Raw genomic sequence first — 25,633 nt, forward strand, 5'->3', positions numbered from 1 at the left:
TCTGTGTATGGGGTGAAGGTGGGAGTTCATAACCCACTTGAATCAAAGTGTGGAATATGATATGTCAAGAAATTTGTAATGTTTTGAACAACCCACAATAAAAAATTAAAAAAAAAATAAAAAATAAAAAATAAAAAAAGATTAATGGCACAAGTCATATTTAAAAATTTTCCTCAACCATGAGGATTTTATTAATCATTTTATTATTGATATCATTTTAAAAAATTTTGTAAGAACTACTGCCTTTAACCATTCAACATCCACTCAGTATGAATTAATGCAGTTGATTACAGAAGACTTCATATTTTTGAATAAGATTCTTGATTCCATAGGCCTTTGTCTATAATTTTCTCTTGTATAGAGATATTGTATTTAGTATACCTTTCTAATTACTCTGCCTCCCAGATGAGATCATTACCCAAGGGTCTGAGATAATAGCTATTCCATCCCCTTGAAGCCAGCTCCCAGGCACACTGTCATGTTCTACTTTGCAGTTTTTCCAACCAACTTATATATGAAAGTAATTAAGTAACTTTTAAATTTAAGTCAATAAATCTTCTAAGATATTTCAGGACCTGACAATGCATAACTTAATGTTTAGTGATTACAACACACAAAGTCATTTACATATTTTAGATTATACAAGGGCTAGGATGCAGCTCAGTGGTAGAGCACTCGCAAAAAAAAATAAAATAAAATAAAATAAATGACTTCCCCAGTCATTTGATGAAGCATTGAAACTGGGAAAAACAGAGGCCACAGTGAGCTGTGGTTTTTTTGAAGGTGTAATGAAGTCTGTTTCTTTCATGCCAAATAAGCAATTACAGACGACCCGTCAGGAATTCAAACCCGTGACTATCATGGGACTCAAGACCAAGGCAAAAGAAAAAAAAATGTTAAAAAGATTAAGAGCCAGAGAAGCAATCTTCACACACACAGCCAGCGAGCAAGCGAAGGACTAGCTCATCAGGGACGGTAAGGACATTCCTTTTCACTGCCATTGTGTCCTATTCTTCCAGAACAGGGCCTGGGAAATGCTGGTGGACCTCTCTGCTGTCCTCATTGCCTACCTGGTTAATTATTAACAGGATTTCTCCTCAACATGTGTACTTCTCCAACTTCTGGGTATTCACAGTCTCTTCCTAGATTCTCTCTCTGTCCTCTGCAACTTTTGAGAATAGTGATTATTCCTGGAGTGCAGGACAGTCTGTTGGTGACTAGCAGCTCCCTGCCTGGATGTACTCTCCTGCCATTTGCAGGACCACATCTCATGTTTGAGTAGGATGAGGTGCATTTGCTGTCCCTGTACTGTTTGTTGAGGCTCTGAGCTTGAGGTATAGATGTACAAAAAAATTTAAGCAGAATTAATTGGGTTTCTTGTCTATAATTTTGAAGAGCATTCACCCCTACATTATCCACCTGAGGTAATCAATGAGTTCAACTATAATTTCTTTTTTACTACTGGGAAAGGCAAATTACACATAAAACGCCCCCAATGGAAAGGAGTCATATGGTAAAACCCCCACTCTGCTCTTCATTCTCTCTGATGTTCAAACTGGAGCCCATTAATATAACTCTGTAGGGATCAGGACTTTGAAATTCACAGAACAGCGAAAGGGAAGAAAAATACACAATAGTAAGGAGAGAAGTTTCCATTCTTGGTTTTTAATGAGTTCATGAACTTCTTATTTTTCTTTGTATATATTAAAATATTTTTTAAAAAATTGTTTTAACCCCTATCCATGAGTTGTGAACTAAAGGGAAGCAGAAATTAGTTTAGGTGAAAGGGAAAAAAATTGTCAGACAAAGTCAAGTCCTGAGCTTCCTTGGCTTATTTTGAGTGATATGCACAGGGCAAGCTAAGACATGTGTGGGGTGGAGTTGGAAGACACTATGCTTGGTTGCTCTGCTTTACACACCCATGGCCCAGCTTGAGCAGGGGATGCTTTGAGAAATACACATTATCTCATCCTAGCCACTGTCCAGTCCAGGAAATGATATAAAATAGTAACTCTGGAGAGTTACTAGAAATTATAGTTAAAAAATTATGGTTGAACTCATTAATCACCTCAGGTGGGTAATGTAGGGGTTACTAAGAGTTACTAAAGTCTTGTTTTATTAACTAGTGTCCTAGGTCAGGGAAGGTCGAGAATGAATAGAAATGTGTTTTGTTTCTTTTTGCTGTAAGTTTATGTATGGAGTCAAATTGAAGACAAATGAAGAGCACCACCCCCATAATAACTTAGTTTGAAATATTTTTGGCTTTCATGTGTAGTTTCTTCTTCAAGCTTAATTTTCCATTAGTGGAAGGGACTTTCTAAAGTCCTGAATGTTAGTGAAAGAAGTAGATACAAATCCTCTCAGAGAGAGAAAAACCAGAAGGTCCCCCTGTCAATTCCCATCACCTGGCAACAATGTCTTTGTGGATCTTTATGAGATGTTGCATAAAAACACTTTAGATACACTAAATGATGCCCATGTGCCTCTCTGTTAGGTGTCCTGTGCCGTGACCCCACAAGATGCCACAAGAAGAGGCTCACTTCATCTATGGTAACCTCAGGAAGGGGCACAGTTATTCTTACATTACAACTGAAGAGTAAGTTCAAAACAAGACCCACTAGGATTTTCAATTTGCCAGACTGCTTACTTCCACCTACACAAGTTTGTGTACACATTTCCCTGTGTTTATCTCCCCAGACAGTAAAAACCCTGACAATAAAAGGAGACCTTAGGGTCCTATAAGGGGCTCTCTCAAGCTTCTCTTGGGCCAAACAGGAAGGGAGATAAGAATAACTAAAAGTTGGATCTTGCTGTTCTCCCCCCCCACCCCCCAGGCATCTTGCTATTCTTGTCTACATTCTGGGGTCTTAGCTGTAGGTTCCCAAGCTGGAAAACACCTGCCCAGGATCAAGATGCTTTTTCCCCCAAACCTTGTTCTCTCAACTCCACTCAGGCTCCTGAAGGTGCTTTGCAGACAGAATAAAGTTGACTTGCCAAAGAGCCCATGAGGATGAGGTGCAGGTGTGTGGACTGATTTCAGGATGAAGATTGTGTCCATGACCTTTGCATCATAGCCTTATCCTACAGAAGGGTGTTTGGTATTATGAGTTAATTAAAAATAAGTATTTATATGATTAGCATTTCCAAGTGCTAGGCATTGTATACCAGCCCAAAACACTGTTCTTACCTTTGAAAGTTTTCACAATCCACTGAGAGTTAATCTCAGCAAGTGTAAGTGCTGTTAGGGGAACACAGAGGCTGCAGGACATACCCCCTGAAGGAATGGGTGTCCAGGTGGAAGGGCGGGCTCCACCCTCTGAGCAGGGACTCCAACAGGACAAGGAGCCAGACTTTTATTTGGACCATTTTTTTATGTGGTCTATTAAAAATTCCCTAGAAATCTCTACTTTTAGAAACAGCTGTTGAAAAATCTTCAACAGACCCAATTATCAGGAACAAGCAAGATGAAGAATCTATCAGATACCAAGGAATAATTCAGGCTGGGAGCATTTCCTCTGAAGACCCCAGTGAGAGTCTCTCACTCCCTATATGGTCAATTAAAGAAGGGGGTGGTGGTAATATCTTTCAACAAGTTGTCCCAAGAATAAAAATATGCTCATTTTAGAGTGAAGTGGAGGGTGGAGAAGGTAAATTGCACATGGAATTATTTAGGATATTATTTCAGCTACTGTAAGATGACTTGACAACCTCTTCTTTAAAATGTAATTCTGACTGGGGCTATAGCTCAGCGGCAGAGCGCTTGCCTAGCATGCGTGAGGCACTGGGTTCAATCCTCAGCACCACATAAAAATAAACAAATAAAATGTAATTTTGTTAATCTCCCATGTAGTAATCCAAGTGTATGAAATTCAAGCTGGCCAGCCTCCTTCTCTCTGATTACTCCCCTTGGACATTGCTTTTTCTAAGAAACGGTGTGTCATCATCTCTGTGTCTCATTAATAGAAAGGGGGAGATAAAGGGAAGGCTAGGGCCATTCCTTTCAAGTGACAGGCATCCTCTGCTCACCCACCATGTGGTGATGCTCACCCTATGTTGTGCTGTATGTGAGGAGAGTCTTAGAGAAAACTGGAAATGTGTATCTGGCCATGATGTTGGGATTTAAATCCAGGTTTGTTTGCCTATGAAGCACTATGCTGCAGGCCAACAGAGGCAAATATTTGCACAGTCCCATCCAACAAGAGGCTAGGGCAGAGATCAGAATGTCTACCGTGAAGCCAAAGGCTGGAGGCTGGAAATGGTCAGCTCAGTAGGCTGGAAAAGAGCCGTTTTTTGCTTCACAGTGTCGTCTCTCCCAGCTGGGGAAGCTAGTGGCCAGGTGGCATCCACAGCCCAAACAGAATTGCTCTCAGGGTCTAATCAGGAAGACAGAAACCAATCAGGCATTTCAACCTTGGTATAAGGAACTGGTTAAACAGGTGCTGGGCCTGAGGAAGCAAAGGAGACCCAGAGAGGACCCAAAGGCAGGAACTGCAGAGGCTGCTTCCACCCCTGGGGCTGGGTAAAGAACGAGAAGTGTGGGGCCGTCGGAACTTGGAACAGAGAGAAGGGACCCCACAGAAATGGGACCCACAGTTCTGAGGAAGGATTTCTGCTTAGTTGGTCCTGGGGCTTCAGGAACTTAGAGGAAGGGCCTATGGATTAAATGCTCAGACCTCTGTGGTGGGCACTGATCAGCTAGTGAGAAGCATAAAAGGCCTGGTCCTGGAGTGGCAGAAGTAGAGCTGGTGAGTGGAACTAATGGTGAGAAGAACTGCCTCTGGGGCTATGCTAACTGGAGGGAACACCCCCTTCTTCCTCTTCCAGTCTAGTGGACTCCCTCTAGGTGCTAATGGGAGCCAGTGAGCAAAAGAGAAGTGGGGTTTGTAGAATTCGACTCCAGCACCTTAGGCAGAGCATAGAAAGGTGGGTTTGAAGTTGGGGAACAACAGCTTAATAAAAGTCATATGGAGTTTATTACCATCATCATATAAAGGAGTCTCTAACTGAAGGCCTAAGCTTTCTGTCTTGCATCCTGAACAAAGGACTGATGCAGAGTCAGGTGGATTCTCTGGTAGCTTCCCTGAGAACACAGGGGAGCCTCAGGCTCTAGCCCTAAAAACAAGTGAACAAACAAACAAAACCCACAAAACCCCATTTGACCTGTACGTGTGGGAGTGGTCTTTGCACAAGCAGAATGCCATTTCCTTTGACATTTTGCTGTCTGTATGAAGGTCAAATGACCAAAGCTCCCACAAAGTGACTTTCTTAACCTCAGTCTGTGTGGGCAGGAACCATTGAGTACATAGAATGACATTATAGACTAATCACTTCTGCATAAGGCCACCAATGTCAGGACTTACCCTCAGCTGACCTCCTGTAAACAGGTGGATGGAGATAGGGAAACACGGACAGCTGTACTGTAGCAACAAGTCTCTGAGATTCTCCGAGAATATTTATCCTTCTCACAATCTTACCACCACCAGATAGATTGAGGAAGAACAATGTGAAGTAGGCAACCCCCAAAATGGCTTTGAAACCTCAGTAGATAAGGGATCCCACACTGAGTGGGCATAAATTGTCTACAGAGCTTGCTTTTAAATTAATCTCAGCTAATTCTGCTGCAGGTGGTGGTATCTGGATGACACTTGGGAACCCTGCTAAGATGGGCAGTGGGTTCTTCTGGTGTTCCTTTGTGTTTTATGCACTCAGTCACCTGGGAATGTTGTGAATACAGTGTGACTGTGCATAAAAAGCTAGAACAGAGTTCTCTCTGTTCTAGGGAACATTCTAGGGGAACTCACAGGGTAAAGTTAGAGCACAGACATGCTGGGAATTTGATCAGCTGCCTCCAGTCATGAGAGCACTTTGTACACTCTTGTGACAGCTTCATTTTAGGAGAGAGTGATTTCTGCAGGAAGAACACTGGCCTGGGAGACTGCAAACCTGGGTCTGGCCTAAATTCTAAAGTTCCTTCTTTGGGTGACTAGTGCCAGTTACTATGATTGCTGAGTCTGCCACTTACTGGTTGTGCAACCTTGAGCATTGTACCAGCCTGATGTCAGCCATAAAACAAACATCATATTTACCTCAGAGGGTTGTTGTGAGGATAAAATGAAAGCACATTTGCAGGGTGCTTAGCATGGAGCCAGACACAAATTAGTACTCAATGGATGGATGGTACAGGAGTCACTAGGGTGGTAGTGATGCTGATGCTGAGAGATCTTGATAGGTCTCAGCTTCATGATCTAGAAAATGGGTAGATTGATCTCCATAATTGGGTCAGAGCTTCCATAAGCTCTGCAATTGTTTGGTTCTCTGCATCCCTTTTGGAGATGGACAGGACTTGTTTGATACCTCAGTAGCTTGGAGCTGAAGGTGGTGGGGCAGGAGGAACTAGGCAGAACTCTCTCCAGAAGTCTCTGTTTAATCTTGCTTCTCCTGTAGCTGCTCAGTCTCTTGTAGATCACCCAGATCCAAAGAGCCTTTTTTAGCAAGTTTATAGCCACAAATAACACACAGTACTCTCAATTTTGATTGGGCTGTTGTGTGGAAAATCAGGGAGATGCTAGTTAACTGACAATCTTATGCAGGCAGTGACAGCCCCAGGCCCTGATTCCAGTGCCTTCATGGTAACTGTAAGGCTTCCTGGGGGTCACAGGACTCAGGGCCCCTAGGCTGGTTTAATCCCAGATTGGCATTCTATGCTTAGGATCAGATCCTTCCCTAAGAAACTAAGCTCTGTTCTAGGTTTAGCTTAGAATCCTCTCCCCCAGGGTCACAGGGGATGCGGGGAGAGTATGGGGCCTCGGGTAGCTTTGTCATTTGCTATCTCTGGATAACCATGGATGAGAAGTGGCATCCACCTTTACAGGGTTATTATGAGAATTAAAAAAGCTAATGCATGTAGAATGTTCAGTGCAGCACCTGACTTATTGTAGATGTTCAGTTAGTGCTAATTTATATTTCCTTTTTCTGGACTGAGTTGGGGAAAATGCTTTAAACCAGTCCTGATGAGAAGAAAAGATAACTATGCTCCAATAGACATATTACCCACATGAGGATCAACTGCTAGGGCACTTCCTGTGCCTAGAACTTGGGGGCTTGGGCCATGCAGTTAGCAGTGGTCCTGTGAGTACACACCTGAGAGGCTCCTAGACTGGGACCTGTCTCTGATTCAGGAGCTGAAGGCCTGGTGGGGGTGCCCTGTGTTGGGGATGGCAAACTGCCTGGGGACTGAGAGGTGCTTCTCTGGGCTATTAAAGCCCATATGAAGAGAGAAGAGTGATTTATATTTTATTACAATCTGAAATAATGTTTCCGTGCCAAGTTGGACTTGTCTATCTCTTGGGCCAGGGCTGCAGGGATTGGCTTCCTGATAGTGATCCTGGGAATTTCACTGCTCATCGGCTGCTGGTATTGTAGAAGACGAAGTGGATACAGAAACTTGACGGTTGGTAGAGTTCCCACTGCTGGGGGATCCTTTCAGATCAAGGACTCCTTTTCTGCTCCTTTCTCTGAATTTTTGGGGAAAGGGATAAAACATTCTCATGATCATCTCTAGCTTTGATTCCTGCATCTGATTAATCTTTCCATACTTTATACTTCTGGGAATTCTTCCTTTCCTTCTGCCCAGGCATGAACTCCAACCAGGAACTTGCACAATTTCTTTGGTTGTACTTGAAGCAAACTTGAGAACTTGACTGCCATGAATAGCTGAGTATAGTGTTCAATGGGGGCACATAGAAAGGGGCTTGTGATCATCTGAACAGCAGGACATTAGACTCCTCAGATTTACCAGTGCTTTGGGATATTCTCCCTGGTTGTTACTCCCTGTAGTGGACTGCTTCTCCTATCTTGTCTCTTTTACATCTTTCATCCTGGGTAACGTAGGAAATTCCAGGTTCTCTTAACTTTCTTACTACATAGCCTGGGTATCCAAAACCCCTCTGGGCATCAGTGCAATGAGAAGACCATCCTCCTCTCAGCAGTTCAAAGCATCCCTATTTTTATTTATTTTTAATAAGCTCCATTTTTAGGTGATCAATTTGGTTTAATAGTTATCCTTTTCTTCGTTACCCCAACAAACAGGATGCTAATACAACAACCCTATCTGCTCTTCTGGCACTGGGTGCTTCTTCCCCACAAGTGGGAAACATCAACTGAGTCTATAATTGTAATTCTGCCTCTCTTATTAATACACCTGGAAACTTTGGGAAAGTATTGTCTTTACAGAAGATGATGAAAAGTCCCATTCTTTATTCAGCAAAGGTTGTGTGAACGAGTGCAGGATTGGTGCGTGTGGGTCTACAGCTTGGCAGTATGAAGAAAAGGAGGAGAAAGCAAGAGATGCACCTTCCAACACTTTCCTTCCTTGGCAAGCCACTGGGCAGTTTTGTATCTTCTTTTCCCTAATGCCCTTCTTACCAGTGTTTTTCCAAATACAAACCATGAAAAACTGGGCAAATTTGGGGTCTGACACATCACAAGCAGAGCCCTCTAGTTGTGTTCATATTCAGTGGGAAAGAGGAGAAGGTGCTGAGTCTGAATAAGAGGACTGCAAATCAACACTGGATCAGGAGGTTAGTGACAGGACTGGGGCTCGTGTGACAAGTGCCTCTGCACTACAGTTTAATAGAGGGACTTTGCTTTCTGTCATAGAACTTCATTTGTACCTCTAGCATGAGTGAATGACAATAACCCTATAATTGGTTATTTACTTTTTGCCTCTTCCACCCATTCACAGCTACCTTCTCCCCCCAATTTATGAACCAGGACACTGTACCTCCAGTGCTTGGCACATAGCAGTCACACAGTTGTGTGGCATCAGTATTTGGTCTCATTGCCTACCCTTGACTTACTTTGCAACCTTAGATTTTAATTTCTCCAAGCTTCATTAGCTCTATTCTACACTTAGACATGGTAGAAATATGTGATATAATACAAAGTTTATCAGTTTTTATTTAATATTTATTTCTTCTGTTTTTGCTTCATCATATATTTGTATTTAAAAATCCACAATGGTTTAATCTTTCAAGGAGTATAGCTACACAAACTTAATATGTTGGTACGTACTTCCTAACCATCTGCAATTATTAGCTTGATGTAACTGAACACAAAGAATGATTTTTCTCCTTTCCGCTTCAACACTCATTTTAAATTCATTCAATTTGAAGAGTAACAGAGAATCTTATTGCCATGTGCTCAGACACTGTGAACATTTTTGGTTGGTAAGGTCCAAGTCCAATTTCCATTCCTCTAGGATTAAATCAGTGATTCAAAGAATTTCTGAAAAAAAAAAAAATTGGTATGTGGGGGGGTGTTGGGGGAGTGGTACTAAGGATTGAATCCAGGGCCTCACACATGCTAGCAAGGGCTGTACCACTGAGCTCCAGACCTTTTTAAAAAACATCTATTTTGAGACAGGTTTTGCTACATTTCCTAGGCTGGCCTCAAACTTGCCAACTTCCTGCCTCAGTTTCCTGAGTAGCTGGGATTGCATGTGGGCACCACCATGCCTGGCTTGGAATTTTCATGAGATAAAAAATGTTGTGTTTGAATTCCATGATTTCTCCAGTGCCTAAAAAAATTGCTGTCATACTTGTTTTTAAAATTAACATTAAAATCTTGTTTTGAGACTTTCATGTCTCTAGGAGAGCGAGGTTGGGAATCAGCAGTCTAAGATATTTAGGCAAAATTATGAAAGATAGTGCTGTAAGTACTGCAATTTAAGTACATAATTACCTCCCTTTTTCTCTTCAGTGATTCTATTTCTATTTTAAAGCAGAAGAACATAAATGACAGTAAACACAAGCTTTGGGTACCTGAGATTTCAGTGATCTTTACTTGGCTTTGAAATGTGTAATTTACAACTTCCATTGACCACAGTATGGTAGCAAGGTTGGTTAAAATTTAGATCACCAAAAATTTCTCCTTTGGTTAACAATTCCCTTGAGCCCCGCAGATCACCTTTCGAAAGGAAAGACTGCTTCTGGCAGCAACATGTTTCCACATCAGGGAGTGGGAAATAATTTTTGAGGAACTGGACCTGGTTTTTATTTTTTTTATTTTTATTTTTATTTTTTTTATATTTATTTTTTAGTTATCGGCGGACACAACATCTTTGTTTGTATGTGGTGCTGAGGATCTAACCTGGGCCGCACGCACACCAGGCAAGCGCGCTACCACTTGAGCCACATCCCCAGCCCCTGGACCTGGTTTTTATACATACTTGTTTTACATCTTCACTTGGAAATTTAGTACATAATACTTTTGGATTGTGGATTAGAATTTCAATGCCCTTGCTGACAGCTCAATTTACATTCCTGTCTCAAGGTATTAGGTTTCTCAATGCATGGTCAGGAGCCACCTGCACTGAAATCATCTGGAATTCTCACTAAAATGCAAAATCGGGGAACATCTGTGGTGGTGGGATCCAGGAATCTGCATTTTATTTTTTTTTTCTGTTTAATTTTTTATACTTTATTCCTTGTATCAATAGATTAAGAAAGTAAAATTTTCCCAGGTACTGATTTATAGATACTATTTATAAGTAGAATCAAAAAGCTCAGTTTTACAAACAGTAACATTCAGTGATCTCTTTAAATGCAATTTTAATCCTTATTTTAAGCTAAGGGCAATAATTTAATGCAGTAAGCTAAATTCACACAAAACCTGTATACTGTGAACTACAAAAGTGGTTTTTGTAGCTACATACAGTTTTAGTCAACTACACATTTCCACAAGTACTTACAAATATGTTAAAAAAAACACTACCCCAAATGCTTATCCTACCATTAGCTCATTAAACATCGCCATTCCTGCTCCTGAAAGTAGATGATTGGGAAAATGAGTTCTAAAACTTAAAAAGTAACTTAAGTCCAAAAGGTTTTAAATCAAAAAAGTCTTTCAACATGGAAGCATCAACATGAAACTTTTAAGTTTCTAAAAAAATAAAAATAAAAAAATCACTCTTTAGAAAATATTAAAACAAATTATCATTTAAGACACATAAACATTCTTACAAAAACTTGTAGTTTCAAATATCATCTCCTTAAAAGAAAACCAGTTCACTCTTTAATAACATCTCAGACTACTGTTGTCTAAAAACTTCAGAATATGTAAGGCATATGTCTCAGCTGTCATAGTCAAAATGACACTTAGATTTCACATATTAAACAGCTATAGTATAGCTTATAATGGCACAAATATACCTAACACATAAATACTACTTCATCCTTTAGATAGTCAAAAGTCAGAAGGAACTGCATAATTTGTAAGGTACTTTAACTTACATGTAGTCATTAAACTCAGTAAGTAATTCAAGTATAGTCATGTAAAGGCAAGCAATTAAAGGCTCAAGGATCACTCTAAAATCAAAGACATGAAAATAAAAGCTGAAAACTTTGTTTCTCCATCTTTCATTTACATGCCTAGATATTAGGACATTACTGAACAAAGTATACAATTATTATATATGATTTCCACAGAATATAATGAAATTTCATGAAGTACAAAAATTATCAAGATCCGTAGTTTGCTTCATCAAATGCTTTTCTAGCTCGTTTCAATTCTTCATTCATGGTAAGCAAGTCTTTAACCCTAGCAAACTTCCTTGGGTCCTTTCGAATCAAGAAGACGATATCTTCAACTTGTACTCGACCTTGTCTTCCAATTGACATTGCCTTGTGAGTCATTTCAGTGATGAACTCTATGACAAGATCTTCAAGAATATCCACTGACTCAGTGTAAGGATTCTGGTCATCCCCAAACCCATACATCATACATCGTAATTCTTTAGAAAAAAGTCTCTTTCTTTTACCCTGTCCACCTTCTGCACCTCCTCCAATTTCTTCATTTTCCTCCTCAAAGGTCGGGTCTTCTTCCTCATCTGCCATCCCACTAGCCCGCCAGCCCACAGCCAGAATCTGCATTTTAGCATGCACATTGAGTTTGAATGAAATGCAGAGAATGGGTAGTAAACTGGGAAAGTGAATCACACTCCTATTCTATGGTAGTTCAGAGACTTAGAAGAAAAGACATCAATAATTGATGAAGGCAGTTTTCTTCTTTTCTTCTCGGTATGCTTTTTATTTCCCTTTCTTGTTGCATTAGCTAGAACTTCCAGTACGATGTGGAAAAGGAGTGGTGAGAAAGGACATATTTACTTTGTTCCTGATATCAGTGGGAAAATTTTAAGTTTCTCATCATTAAGTATAATGTTAGCTATGTTTTTTGGTACATGTTCTTAGCAAAGTTGAGAAAATTTCCCTCTGTTCCTAGTTTACTTAGAATTTAAATCATGAATAGGTATTGGATTTTGTCAAATGCTCTTTCTAACATCTATTGATATGACCATGTGATTTTTCTCCTTTAGCCTCTTAATGTGCTGGATTACATGAATTGATTTAACATGAACCAAGTTGCTTGTATACCTGAGTAAATCTACTTGTTTATGGTGTCTAACTTTTTTTTTTAACACATTGTTGAGTGTGATTTGCCAGTATTTTCTTGAGGACTTTTGAATCCATGTTCATGAGAACTAGTTTCTTTTCTTGTCCTGCTTTGGTATTAAGGCAATACTATTTGGTATTAAGGCAATAATATTAATACAGTGGATCTTGTTTTTGACTCACACTCAGAGAATGAGTTAGAAAGTACCCCTTTGCTTCTTTCTTATGAAACAGATTATAGGGAATTGGAATAATTTCTTTCTTAAATGTGTGGTAGAATTCACCAGTGAACCCACCTGGGCCAGGTGCTTTCGGTTATCGAAGGCTACTAATTATTTTTTCAATTTTTATGATGAATATAGGTCTAACATGGTTTATTTCTTCTTGTGTGAGTTTTGAAAGATTGTGTCTTTCAAGGAATTAGTGAATTTTGTCTAGGTTTTCAAATTTGTGAGCATAAAGACGTTCACAGTATTTCTTGATTATCATTTTTCTGCCCACGAGATATTTAGTAATGTCCTCTTTGTGTTTTCTTTTTCTCTCTTACTTACCCTGCCTCAAGGGCTTTCTTTATTGACCTTTTCCAAGAAACAGCTTTTGGTGGAGAAAATTTTTCTATATTTTTCATGTTTTCAATTTCATAGATTTCTGGTCTTTTTCTTTTTTTTTTCTTCTGCTTGTTTTGGATTTAATTTGGTTTCCTTCTAGTTTCCTAAGGTAGAAATTTAGGCAATTGATTTTAGATCTTTTTTTTCTTTTCTAATGTATGCATTTAATATTATAAATTTTCAGGTAAGTACTTTCACTGCATCCCACAAACTGATAAATTGTGTTTTCAATTTCATTTAGTTCAAAGTACTTAAAAATTTCTCTTGTAGAAGTGTGTTGTTATTCTTCAAGTATTTGCAGGGGTGGGGGATTTTTCAGCTCTCTTTATGTTTTTTTTTTTTTTGTATTAGTTTTTTGTTTTAATTAGTTACACATGACAGTACAATGACCTTGACATATCATACATTTGAATCAGATGGGATATAATTTCTCATTTTTCTGAGTGTACAGGTTGCAGAATCATATTGGTTATCTTTCTGTTTTTCTAGATTATCTATCTTGCTGATTTCTAGATAAATCCTGTTGAAATGTAACAGAGAACTGCATGATTTCTATCTTTTTTTGTGTGTGGTACTAAGGTTTGAGCCTAGAGATGCTCTACCACTGAGCTGCATCCTAAGCCCCTTTTAGTTTTTTTTTTTTTTTTTTTTTTTGAGACAGCATCTCTTTTAACAGAATCTTTCCCAGGCTAGCCTTGAATTTGAGATCCTACACTTCAGCATTCTGAATCACTGGGATTGCAGGTGTGTACCGCTATGCATGGTTCCTCATTTGTATTATTTTAAATATGTTAAGATATGTTTTATGGTCCAGAATGTAGTTGATGTTGGTGAATTCTATGTGACCTTGAGACTATGTATATTCTGCTGTGTTGGATGACAAGAGCATCCAGTAGCATCTAGACTCTAGGTCTATCATATCTACGTGGATTGACAGTTTTAACGGGTTTAACTGTGTCCTTAGTGACTTTTTGCCTGTTGGACCTGTTCACTTCTGAAAGAGGGATGTTAAAGTCTCCAAATATAACTCCACAAACATAGTGGATTCAGTGGTATCTCCTTGAAGTTCTATCAGTTTTTGTCTGTATATTTGCTGCTCTGTCATTAAGTCTGCATGTTAAGTTTTAGGTCTTCTTGGAGAATGAATCCATTTATCATTGTGAAATGCCTTTTTTATCCATGACTTTATGTGTAGTCTGCTCTTTATGAAATTAACATAGGAATTTCCACTTTCTTTTCTTGTTTTGTGGTACTGGGGATTGAACTCGGGACCTCGTGCATGTAGGTGAGAGTGCTCTATCACTGAACTATATCCACAGAACTTTTAATTTTGAACAGGGTCTTGTTAAGTTGCTGAGGCTGGCTTCAAACTTGCTATCTTCCTGCCTTAGCTTTCGGAGTTGCTGGGATTATATGTGTGCCCATTATTCCCCCTACTCCAATATTAGGGATTTAACCCAGGGGCACTTTAACACTGAGCCCCATCCCCAGCCTTTTTTATTTTTTGAGACAGGGTCTCACTAAATTGCTTAGGGCCTCACTTAGTTGCTAAGGCTGGCCTTGAACTTGTTGATCTTCCTGCCTTGGCCTACTAATTTGCTGGACTTATAGGCATTTGTCATTATTCTCAGTTTCCTGTTTCCTTTTGATTAGTGTTAGCATGATATATCATCTCTCTTCATCCATTTACTTTCCACATACATGTGACTTTTACAGTGGATCTTGTTTTTGACTCACATTGACAATCTAATCTGTTAACTAATGCATTTAAACCATTGACATTCAAAGTGATTATTGGTAATAGTTGGGATCAGTATCTACTATATATGTTATTGTTTTGTATATTTTTTGTCCTTGTTCTTTGTTCCTATTTTTGTCTTCCATTCTTTTTCTGCCTTATGTGGTTTTAAATGAACATTTTATATGATAGCATATATGGAATTTCATATATGATTCTTTTTTTTCTAAGTATATACCTTTTAAAATTAAATTTTTAAGTGGTCGCCCTATAGTTTGAAATATACATTTTTAATTCATGTCCCCTTTACAGGTAATGTGAATACCTCATCCTAACAAAATCATCTAGTATTTCCTTCTCATTTGTTGCATCATTTCACTTATATAAGAATACATAATTAAATACATTGTTATTATTCTAACTAGTTGCTATGTTTGATCAATTAAGAATAAAAAAATAAGTTTTCACTTTACCTTCATTTATTCTTCAATATTCTTCCTTTCTATATGTAGATGTGAGTTTCTGGTCTGTATTTTCCTTCTTTCTAAAGAACTCAACATTTCTTGCAAGGCAGGTATACTGGCAATGCATTCCCTCACCTTTTATTTGCCTGAGAGAGTCTTTATTTTACCTTCATTTTAAAGACAATTTCATAAGAGGTTCATTTTATAGATTCAATCTTCTCCTTCCCTTCAGAAATATTTAGGTTACCAACCTGGTGTGAAGCATTTCACCAATGCTTTTCCTTTAGTTAATTCCCACAACTCTGAGAGATAGGTGGTATTATCTTCCTATTTCTGATGCAAAAACTGTAATTCAGAGAAGTAAAGTGACTAGCTTGAGGATACAGAGCAAATAAATTGCAGAACCTCGATTAAAACCTATTCTTAAGACTTAGCCTCATCTTTTATTTAACAGACTCAGTTATTTCTTGCGCATTCACTTTTATGAATTTCTATTGCAGGACAAAAGTCTTCATGCTGGAATTCAAACTAACTTGAGAGAAAGATGCCCATATGAAGGGCTTGGTCATCAGGACAGCAAACTGTCTTTTCAAAACCAAAACTGTGATCTTCAGGTAGGCTGAGATCATGCATCTGGATATTTTTCCATATGATTGCTTTTAGCTCTATTGAACAAAATTATTTCTATTGAAAAAGCAAGGACAGAGTGAACATATTTAGTGGTATTAAAATGTAGATCTAAAAATGATCAAAATGGTAAATTTTGTTATGCATATTTTAGTACAATAAAAATGAGTTATCATAAATCAAAAACCAAATTATATCTTTTAAGTTTTATTTTGATACTGGGGATTAAACCCAGGTGTGCTTAACCACTGAGCCACATTCCCAGAGACAGAGTCTCACTAAGTTGTTTAGGGTCTCACTTGGTTGCTGAGGCTGGATTTGAACTCACGATCCTTCTGTCTCAGCCTCCTGAGCCACTGTGATTACAGGCATGCTCCATCATGCCCAGCTAAATTGTATTTTTTCATACTCAGATTTTCCAGGGTCAATAATGAGAGCCCTACACATAAGACCCAAAGAAGAAATTGGTTTTAGATAAAATATCCTTATGTTGTAGGTTGTGTTTTTAGTTACATTTGCCCTTTTCATCAATGTAGATACACAGAGAGGAGGAAAAAAGTATCTAATATTAATTGCATAGAGCTGTGCTTTAATGATGCAGTAGCCACTAGTCATGCATTTTTATGGATACTTGGAAAAGTAATTTGAATTAAGACATACTATAATACACATCCTATTTCAAAGACAGAGTATATGAAAATCATTAATGATTTTACTATTGATTACATGTTGAGATGACTATGTTTTAATATGGCAGGTTAAATAAACTATTTTATCAAGATTAATTTTTATCTGCCTTTAAAAATGTAGTTACTAGAAATCTTTAAATGGCATATGTGGCTGGTACTATATTTCTATTAGATGGTACTGGTAGAGAAGCAATGGAACATAATGCTTGAAAGCACTGACTCTGGAGCCAAATGACTGTATTTGAGAATTAGCTTCATGTCTTACTGGTTGTATGATCTTGGGTGAGTAACTTCTCTGTGCCTCAATTTTCCACTCTGCAACATTTCCTAGAATGTTGAGCATGAAATGAAGGACTGACACATTTTTGCTCAGTTGGTAGTATAAATGTACCTTTGGACACAACTACAAAGATCTATGTGGTAAAGATTCAGTGTATATTATCTGTAAACAGAGTTCAAGTATTCATTAGTTAGGACTTGGGACTTCTATTGACATTAATTATCCAGGTATAAGTATACTTTCAGGTTTTGAGAAACCCCTTAGTCCTATTTTTTTTTATCCTTCTCTCTGACAATGTTTCAATGTATATATTTACGTAACTGGGTGGAAATTAGATGTGAACACTCAGAAGTTTCAGTCTGCAGCAGAAATATAAACATGATGCTCTTTTGACTTAATGCCTCCCCAGAAATAGACATGGTTGCCAAAGCCCACGTTCTCCCTTTCTCATTCTCACAGGTCTCTGAGGCTCCTCCTGCTTATGAGAAACTTTCTACAGGACCGTCACCTCCACCTTACTCACCCTGAGAGCCAGCAAAGCCATCTGAGAAGTGCTGAAATGCTTTCCCTCACACTTTTGCTTTAACTTACTTTTGACATCTAATGTTCTACTTTAAAATGAACAACAATGTACATATCTAATAGGCCAGTGTTAAATTCTTAACAGGACAACTAGCAGTACTAATCAAGTGAGGAAATGATGAAAAATATTAAAATGGAAAGGCTTCATCAATATCTACTGTCTGTACTAGTAGTAATGCTATTAAATCCATTATTTTATGAATAATAGAACTCAAGTGGATGTTCTGGGACTATCTAAATTTTTTTTAAATTGAAATTCGGCTAACTTATAAACTTTTATTCAGATTTTTAAAGTAGCAACCTCTTGACCAACATGAAATGTACAGAGAATTGTGGCAGGTGTTATAGCCTGCTCACAAAGGACATTTACAAGCTTAAAACTAAGAACTGAAGGACCTACTTATCTGATCTGGACCATGTCAGCCACACCGCTTCATATATAATAAAAGATCCCCACCTTCAGTAATATATATAATGAAGTTATAATTACATTTTACTTTAAGGGTCAATGTTATCATAATTAAGGATAAGAATCTTCTCTTAAACCAAAAAGTGGTTTAAGGATTTAAATAAGCAAAAGTCACTAAAGTTTGACTCTGTCTGTGTACAGTCTTAAGTGTCCCCATGGCAGTTTAGCTATTTTCAGGTTCCAGAATCTCTCAAACAAGAACATACAAAAGAAACCATAAAGAATAAGAGATTATTGAGCTGTATCATTATTTGTATAGCAACAGTGCAATTTGCTTTTCTGCATGTTCACATATCACACTATTTATTATCTAGTTTTTTTAGTTAGCACATTAAATAAAACATTTGGCCAAAATAAAATAAAAAATAAATAAAACATTTGGTCAAAATTTATACCCACTACCTTAAATGGAAAACTAGCATCATTTTCCATAAACAGAGGATAACTATAAAAATGAAGATAATAAAAGCAGATTATTTTTATTAAAACCTAGGAAGACATTGATGGTTGTAGAAAGCTGTGAACCTGAGACCTGCTTTCTTGGCTAAAGAGGGAGATTACCAAGAGTCAGAGAAAACTTACAGGCTGCTGTTGACATAATCAGAAGGTTTGCAAGTTTTAAAACAATGGCTTTATCACTGTGTGATCTACTGTTATTTAATGCTGAGTTGCTAAACCACCTAAAATCATTTTGTGTCACTGGAAACATAAGCATAACATTAACCAAAGAAATTAGGCTGAAGGAAAATAATAAAAAAATGACATTCAACAAAATATGAAAATGTTTTTCTGCCTTTTCCTGATTCTTTCAGGACTTACCACTTGATAATACTCCCCTTCCCTGCCCTCTTTAAAAAAAAAAAATCCAAATAGAGAAAACTTCATTAGGCATCTGGCCATCTCCTTCCCTCATTGGAAGGTCTCACCTGAGCTTCAATCCTCCACATCTACAGAGGGACCTGTGGCTTGAGTCCTAGACCTCTCCAGGACTCCCAGACTGACACCCACTGATGGTCCACTCCTTTGCACGCTGAAGGTCTGTTCTCACAGAGTCCCTCAAACAGTGTTCCAGGTGATGGACATGGGGGACTGGGCTGAGTCCGCCAGAGAAAAACTGTGAGAGTGAGATTTTATTGGAAGGAAAAAGAAGTGCAAGATTCAGAAAGACCAGCTCTCCTCACAGGGGCAGCCTCACGTCTGCAGATAACTTCCTGGACTGGGAACCAGGTTCAGGGCAATCCTGGGAGGCACATGCTAAAGATGGAAAGGTCAAATGACGCAAGGAGCCTGGGTAGTGACCACTGAAGGAGAGTCTTCCTAAACTGGGAATGCTTAGATTGAAGGGAGAAACTAACTGGCCTCATAGAAAATTCATGAAATGTCCACTGACATTCTAATAAGGAAAACCATGGCTATTCCTACATCTGTTGAGGCCTTTCAGTGTCCTACACCTGCTACTGAACTCAGAAAAGAGAAACAAGGAGGGGAGTCCTATGGAAGGGGGATCCTTGTGACCTTTGTGTAGGTTAGGATCAAGTTTCCCTGCTGTTGAAGGAAACTTGAACTCAGAATGAGCCTCCCTATGCACATGGGTACAGGAATCCTCAACTGCAGCATGCCCCACCTTTCTGCCCTGACATGCTTTGGGGCGGAGAATGAGGGACAACATGGCAATACTTTAATACTCAAGGCCTCCTGCAGGGCCAGGTGGGGACCAGCCTGGTCAGAACTCATGACTGGTCTTTCTCTACCTATGATTGGTGTTTTCCACTTACCCAAATGCATTGTATAAATCCCACTTTCTATTTGTGAAGTGAGTGGAACAGAGTTAGCATTGTTTTATAGAACCTCATCTGCCTCCTCCTCCACCATCCTCAATGGTGTTGTCTGATGCTAGAATCAAGGTTCAAACTTTTCTGGATTTTTTTTTTTTTGGAGATACTGATGTAGTTATTATAGAAAACAGCAGGCATAATTTAAGGAGGGGAAAAACTAGCCAAAAGACTTTCTGCCCAAATTAAGTTAGTGAGATTAGACTAGTTAATTAGTTACCTCTTCTGAAGTTACAAACATTGAGTTTGGCAGCATTTAGTAAATATCTGGACAGGTCCACTTGACACTTTAGAGTACTGTAGACTTTGTCTAAAAAGAACAGAAAATAGTCCCCTTTCATTTCATGGCTTCACTTCAAGGGCCCAGCCACTCAAAGAGGCATCAAAAATTCCTCAATCTCAAGTGATGACAAAAGCATTTTAAAATTTAGAACTTCAGAGGGATTTCCCCCATTGATGGTTTAAATGAAAATACTCATTTTTTTTTTTTTAAAAAATCTAAAACTGCTCTCCCAAGAAGCTGTGAGAATAAAGAAAGAATGTGGAAAATTGGGGAACATTTTTTTTAAAAGTCCAACAACTTGAAAATATGAATTAAAGAGGTTATAAATGATAGTGCCCTTTACAGCCACTGGGGAAAAAATACCAAAGATGATCCCTGCCTGCCCTCGCTAGAAAAGATTACACTGCTGGTGGCAACTTGCAATTAGACCAAGAGAAAACCAGAAATTTGAGAGCCTCTAGATTGCCAAACAAAGGTCAATTTGAAGAAATACATTGATGCTGTTAAACATTTCCTTGAAAAGGATTGAGGGAGAAAAATAAGGACTATTTAAAAAGTTAAGAAAATCAAATGAATCACAGTTCAAAGGAATGATCTCCAAACTAAATAAGTATCATCGTAGACTGCAAAGTGGAGTTTGTCTTTTTTTTTTTTTAATTTGGTAAAGGGGAATTGAACAAGGCATTTTACCACCAAATTGTATCCCTAGTTCTTGTTTATTTTTTGAGACAGGGTCTCACTAAATTACTCAGATTAGCCTAGCTTCTCGGAAGAGTTTGGTTGAAAGTGAGATTCAATAAATGGATGGTATCAAACTAAAAATCTTCCTCGAGCAAAGGAAACAATCAAGAGCATGAAGAAGGAGCCTACAGAATGGGAGAAAATCTTTGCTACCTGCACCTCAGAGAGGGCATTAATTTCCAGGATATACAAAAAACTCAAAAAGCTTAACACCAAGAATTACAAATAACCCAATTAATCAATGGGCAAAGGAACTAAATAGACACTTCTCAAAAGAAGAAATATGGTAAAAAATACATATGGAAAAAATTTTCAATATCTCTAGCAATTAGAGAATGCAAATTAAAACTACACTGGAATTTCTCTTCACTTCAGTCAGAATGGTAATTATCAAGAATACAAGTAACAATAAATGTTGGTGAGAATGTGGGAAAAGGGTACACTCATACATTGCTGGTAGGACTGCAAATTGGTACGACCACTCTGGAAAACTATATGGAGATTCCTCAAAAAACAAACAAAAACTAGGAATGGAACCATCATTTGAACCCAGTTAACCCACTCCTTGGTATATACTCAAAGGACTTAAAATCAGCATACTACAGGGACACAACCACATCAATGTTTATAAAAGCTCAATTCATTAATAGTTAAGCTATGGAGCCAACCTAGGTGGCCTTCAACAGATGAATGGACAAAGAAAATGTGATACACACACACACACACACACACACACACAATGGAATATTACTCAGCCATAAAGAATAACGACTTCATGACATTTGCCTGTAAATGGATGAGTCTGCAGACTATCATGCTAAGTGAAATTAGCCAAATCCAAAAAAGCAAAGACAAATGTTCTCTCTGAAATGCTAATCCATAACAAAGGGCAGCAGGAGGGGAAGAATAGAAGTTCACTGGATTAGACAAAAGAAAAAGAAGAGAAGGGAGTGGGGTTAGGAATAGGAAAACAATGGAATGAATCTGACACAACTTTCCTATGTACATATATGAATACACCACAGTGAATCTCCACATCATGTACATCCACAAGACTGGGATCCTAATGAGAATAAGCTATATTTATGTTTGTATAAATATATCAAAATAGATTGTACTATCTAAAGAGAATAAAAATTTAAAAAATTTATTCCCTATGTAATACAGTATAACAATTATTCACATTGTATGAAGTATCATAAATAACCTAGAGATGAATTAAAGTATATGTAAGATGTATATATTTTATCTGCAAACACTATACCATTTTATATAAGGTATTTGAGCATCCATGGAATTTGATAGCAAGGAATGATGGTACTTCAATCAAAACAACATATAACAGATTGAATGAAGAATATGGGAATCTAACTCTTTTCTATTAAACCAAACATTAAAGAGATTTGCAAAAATGTAAAAGAATTCCTCACAATTTTGGGGGGAGAAAAACATATTAAACATATACCTTCCTTTAACATCTTCCAGTTCCATCAATTTTGTTGCAATGACAGGATTTCATGGTTTTTTAATGGCTGAATAGTATTCCTTTGTGTATATGTACCATATTTTCTTTATTATTTTTGGTACCAAGGATTGGACCCAGGGGCACTTAACCACTAAGCCACATCTCTAGATCTTTTTTGGGGAGCCAGAATCACTAAGTTGTTGAGGCTGGCTTTGAACTTCAATCCTCTTGCCTCAGTCTCCTGAGCTGCTGTGTCTGGCTGTACGACATTTTCTTGATCTAATCTGCTGCGGATGGATATTTAGGTTGATTCCAGAGCCTGGATATTGTGCATAGTCCTGCAAGAAACATGGGAGGGTAGTAGTTCTTTTCAACATGTTGATTTCATTTCCTTTGAGCATATTCCTAGAGTGGGATTGTTGGATCATTATGGTAGTTCCACTTTTAGTTATTTTTTAAATTTTTTTTAGAAAACATCATACTATTTTTCCATAATGCCTGTACTTACTATTTTACATTCCCCTCAACAGTGTATAAGTGTTCCCCTTTCTCCACAGCCTTACCAGCTTTCTTAGAATAGGCATTCTGACTGGGATGAGGCACTACCTCACTGTGATTTTGATTTGCATTTCTCTATTGACTAATGATATTGAGCAATTTTCATTTTATCTGTTTGCCATTTGTATTTTGCCTTTTTTGAAATGTCTATTCAGATTTTTAACCCATTTTTAAAAACTGGCTTATTTGTTATTCAATTCCTTATATAGTATGGATATTAAACTCTGGTATTCTATAGCACACACAGTAAGGTGAATTAACAATAATGTACTATCTATCTCAAGATAGAAGAATTTTTGAATGTACTCATTATAAGGCAATAATAAAACTTTAATGTGATGATATGTTGATCACTACTCAGTATATTCATGAATCACAACATCACATTGTACCTCATAAATGTATACAAATGTCATCTTGCAATGAGGAAAAAAAACTCAAGAAAGTTGGTTGGTTGGCAGCTTAACTGATTGAGACAAATCATAAGAAAAGCAAATGATCACAAGAGAAAATCGACCAAAACAAACTTTAAATTCAGGTTTCATGAAGTGGTTCCTGCTGTTCCATATGAAGCATTAGAGAATTCCTTAGATCATCAGTTCTCCAAGGAAGGTGTAGAGTTAAGCTGTGAGGGCTCAGGTGCCTGAGTCACTGCAGGTTTGATATTTACAACCAACTTCCAATATCCACTGGAGGACACTTCTTTAAATATAATGTAATCTCTTTTTGGTTTAACTGTTTATTTTTCTTAATTGCTACTAAACTTACTTAAAGTCTGATAAAATTATAATTCCTAAAATGGCTCTTCACCTTTAGTACTGGGGATTGGAACTAAGGGTGCTCTGCCATTAAGCTACATTCTCAGCCCTTTTTATTTTTAGGAGAGGGTCTAGTTAATTTGCTGCGGCTGGCTTTGAAATTGTTATCCTCATTTCAGCCTCCTGAGGTGCTGGTATTACAGACATGTGCCACTACATCCAGCTTCTGTATGCTTTTAATAATACTTTTTATGGCTATTAGATCATTTCATTAGACCCTCAGAATTAGATGCATATAAATATTATATTTAAAATTAAATTGCCTATTATTTACACTACAACTGTTTTTATGATCAGGGAGAGACAGGTAAATAAAAAATAAAGACCATTTATTTATATGAGCTATAAACTGTTAAATAACTGTTATAGCACTGTAAAGTCAACTTACCATTTATCTCAGTAAATTTGTTTAAATAACAGTAACCTCATCCAAAACAAACAAATATCAACTAAATCTATTCATATTTTTATAAGTTTAGTGATATTTATACATTTAGGGGAGGTAACACTTTGCTCATGACTTTTTTTTGTTGTTGTTGTCTAAATGTTTCTAAATTTTATACAGTCAAAAGTTTTCCTTTAAAAAGTCCCTTTCTCTGGGGCTGAGGTCATGGCTCAGTGGCACAGCACTTGCCTAGCCTGTGTGAGGCCCTGGGTTCGATTCTTAGCACCACATATAAATAAAGGTCCATCAACAACTAATAAAATATTTTTTAAAATCCCTTTCTCTATTCTCATTCTTAAGTTTTATTTTTTTCTTCATCTCTCTGTTGCCACCTCTACTACCATATATCAAATCTTCACACCTGATATCCTAATTGGGTTCCCTGTCCCCATCAGATGAATGATAGAATAACCATTTATTATTTACTAGGCACTGAACCAAATATTTTACATAAATTATTTCATTATGACCAGGGAGAGACATATCAATCAGTTAAGACCATCAATTCTCATAGCGATACTGCAAGGTAACTTTATTCTATCTTGTATGTGAATGCTACTACCTTTTCTTCAGAAACTTTGGTAGCTTTCCTAATTAATTTTGATTTTTTTAAAAAATAAATTTATTACAGTAATATATTAAAACATTAAATAATAATACCCATAGTAGCTACTGCAGTTTTGAAGTAATGCTAAGCATAAATATTATTAAATATATATGCAAAAATTGTAATTAGAAATAAAAGATTTTTTTCGTATATATGCAGTTTCTTAAAAAAACAGCTTTATTGCAGTATAATTGACATGCAATAAATATTAAAATGTTCATATTAATTTTGAATATTTTTTACTCCTGTATCATCCAATCTATTTTACAATCATTCCCCTTTGGTCCTCTTAATCTATAGTATTCCATTCAAACTCAATTACTTGTGCTCCTTGAGCTTTTCTGAGACTGTCTTTGCAGATTCAGTTCTGCACAAACTTTCAGTCCCATCACAAATGCCAACTCACTGTTGAACTCTTGTAGTTCATTCCTCTGATATTTACTTTTAAATTGTTTTATTCTTTTTTCTATTGGGTACAGGAATGGGATCTTACTCATTATCTTCTACATTATATAGTTCTCAGTAAATGTGTAGAGTGACTTTTTACAATTTTGGAAAATACTTTCATGTTAATTACTTTTAAATTATGTTTTACATACATTAAAAATATGCCCTGTTGAGTTTTTAGCACTTCTTCATATGAACTTTTAAAACTATGCCATGCCCTTGAGCATCTCTAAGCACCATATCATATATAATAAATGCCTAATGAATAAATGAGGAAGAATAAATGGATAATTAAAAGCTCTATGGCCACAATGAGGTTTCAGACTCAGATGATGGCAAAATGGCTTCTGGAATGACTTCAGGTAAATTGTTTATCATCTTTAAGTTATAATAGTATAAGTTTTTTGGATAGTTAAAATCCCCATCAAAATTTCTTAGGTTACTTTCAGAACTTGCCACCTTCTCAAGCTTTTAATATTAAACTTTTCCAAATTCAGTCTTTTATTAAGTTAAATGTTCTACTGAACAAGT

At 37.3% G+C, this 25,633-nt stretch overlaps 2 protein-coding genes across 3 annotated transcripts; one reads left to right on the forward strand and one right to left on the reverse strand.

Annotated features, from left to right (window-relative positions):
- Nucleotides 1-739: 739 nt before the first annotated feature.
- Nucleotides 740-18,680, forward strand: Mlana (melan-A). Of its 2 annotated transcripts, XM_046445849.2 has the most exons (6): nucleotides 740-975; nucleotides 2,495-2,596; nucleotides 7,354-7,450; nucleotides 15,760-15,873; nucleotides 16,748-16,857; nucleotides 17,315-18,680. In XM_046445849.2, exons 2-5 carry the CDS (start codon nucleotides 2,520-2,522, stop codon nucleotides 16,808-16,810), a joined length of 351 nt encoding a protein of 116 aa, XP_046301805.1. In that variant the 5' UTR covers nucleotides 740-975; nucleotides 2,495-2,519; the 3' UTR covers nucleotides 16,811-16,857; nucleotides 17,315-18,680. The 2 variants fall into 2 exon arrangements, with proteins under 2 accessions (XP_046301805.1, XP_046301804.1); XM_046445848.2 differs by lacking the exon at nucleotides 16,748-16,857 and having other exon boundaries at nucleotides 757-975.
- Nucleotides 11,403-12,251, reverse strand: LOC124093430 (transcription initiation factor TFIID subunit 13-like). Its single transcript, XM_058579697.1, has one exon. The coding sequence runs from the start codon at nucleotides 11,928-11,930 to the stop codon at nucleotides 11,520-11,522; it is 411 nt and encodes a 136-aa protein (XP_058435680.1). The 5' UTR covers nucleotides 11,931-12,251; the 3' UTR covers nucleotides 11,403-11,519.
- Nucleotides 18,681-25,633: the final 6,953 nt, after the last annotated feature.

The sequence above is a fragment of the Marmota monax genome, unplaced genomic scaffold (genome assembly GCF_021218885.2).
Source record: "Marmota monax isolate L192 unplaced genomic scaffold, Marmota_monax_Labrador192_F-V1.1 WCK01_AAM20220418_F8-fsc00124, whole genome shotgun sequence".
Lineage (NCBI taxonomy): Eukaryota > Metazoa > Chordata > Mammalia > Rodentia > Sciuridae > Marmota > Marmota monax.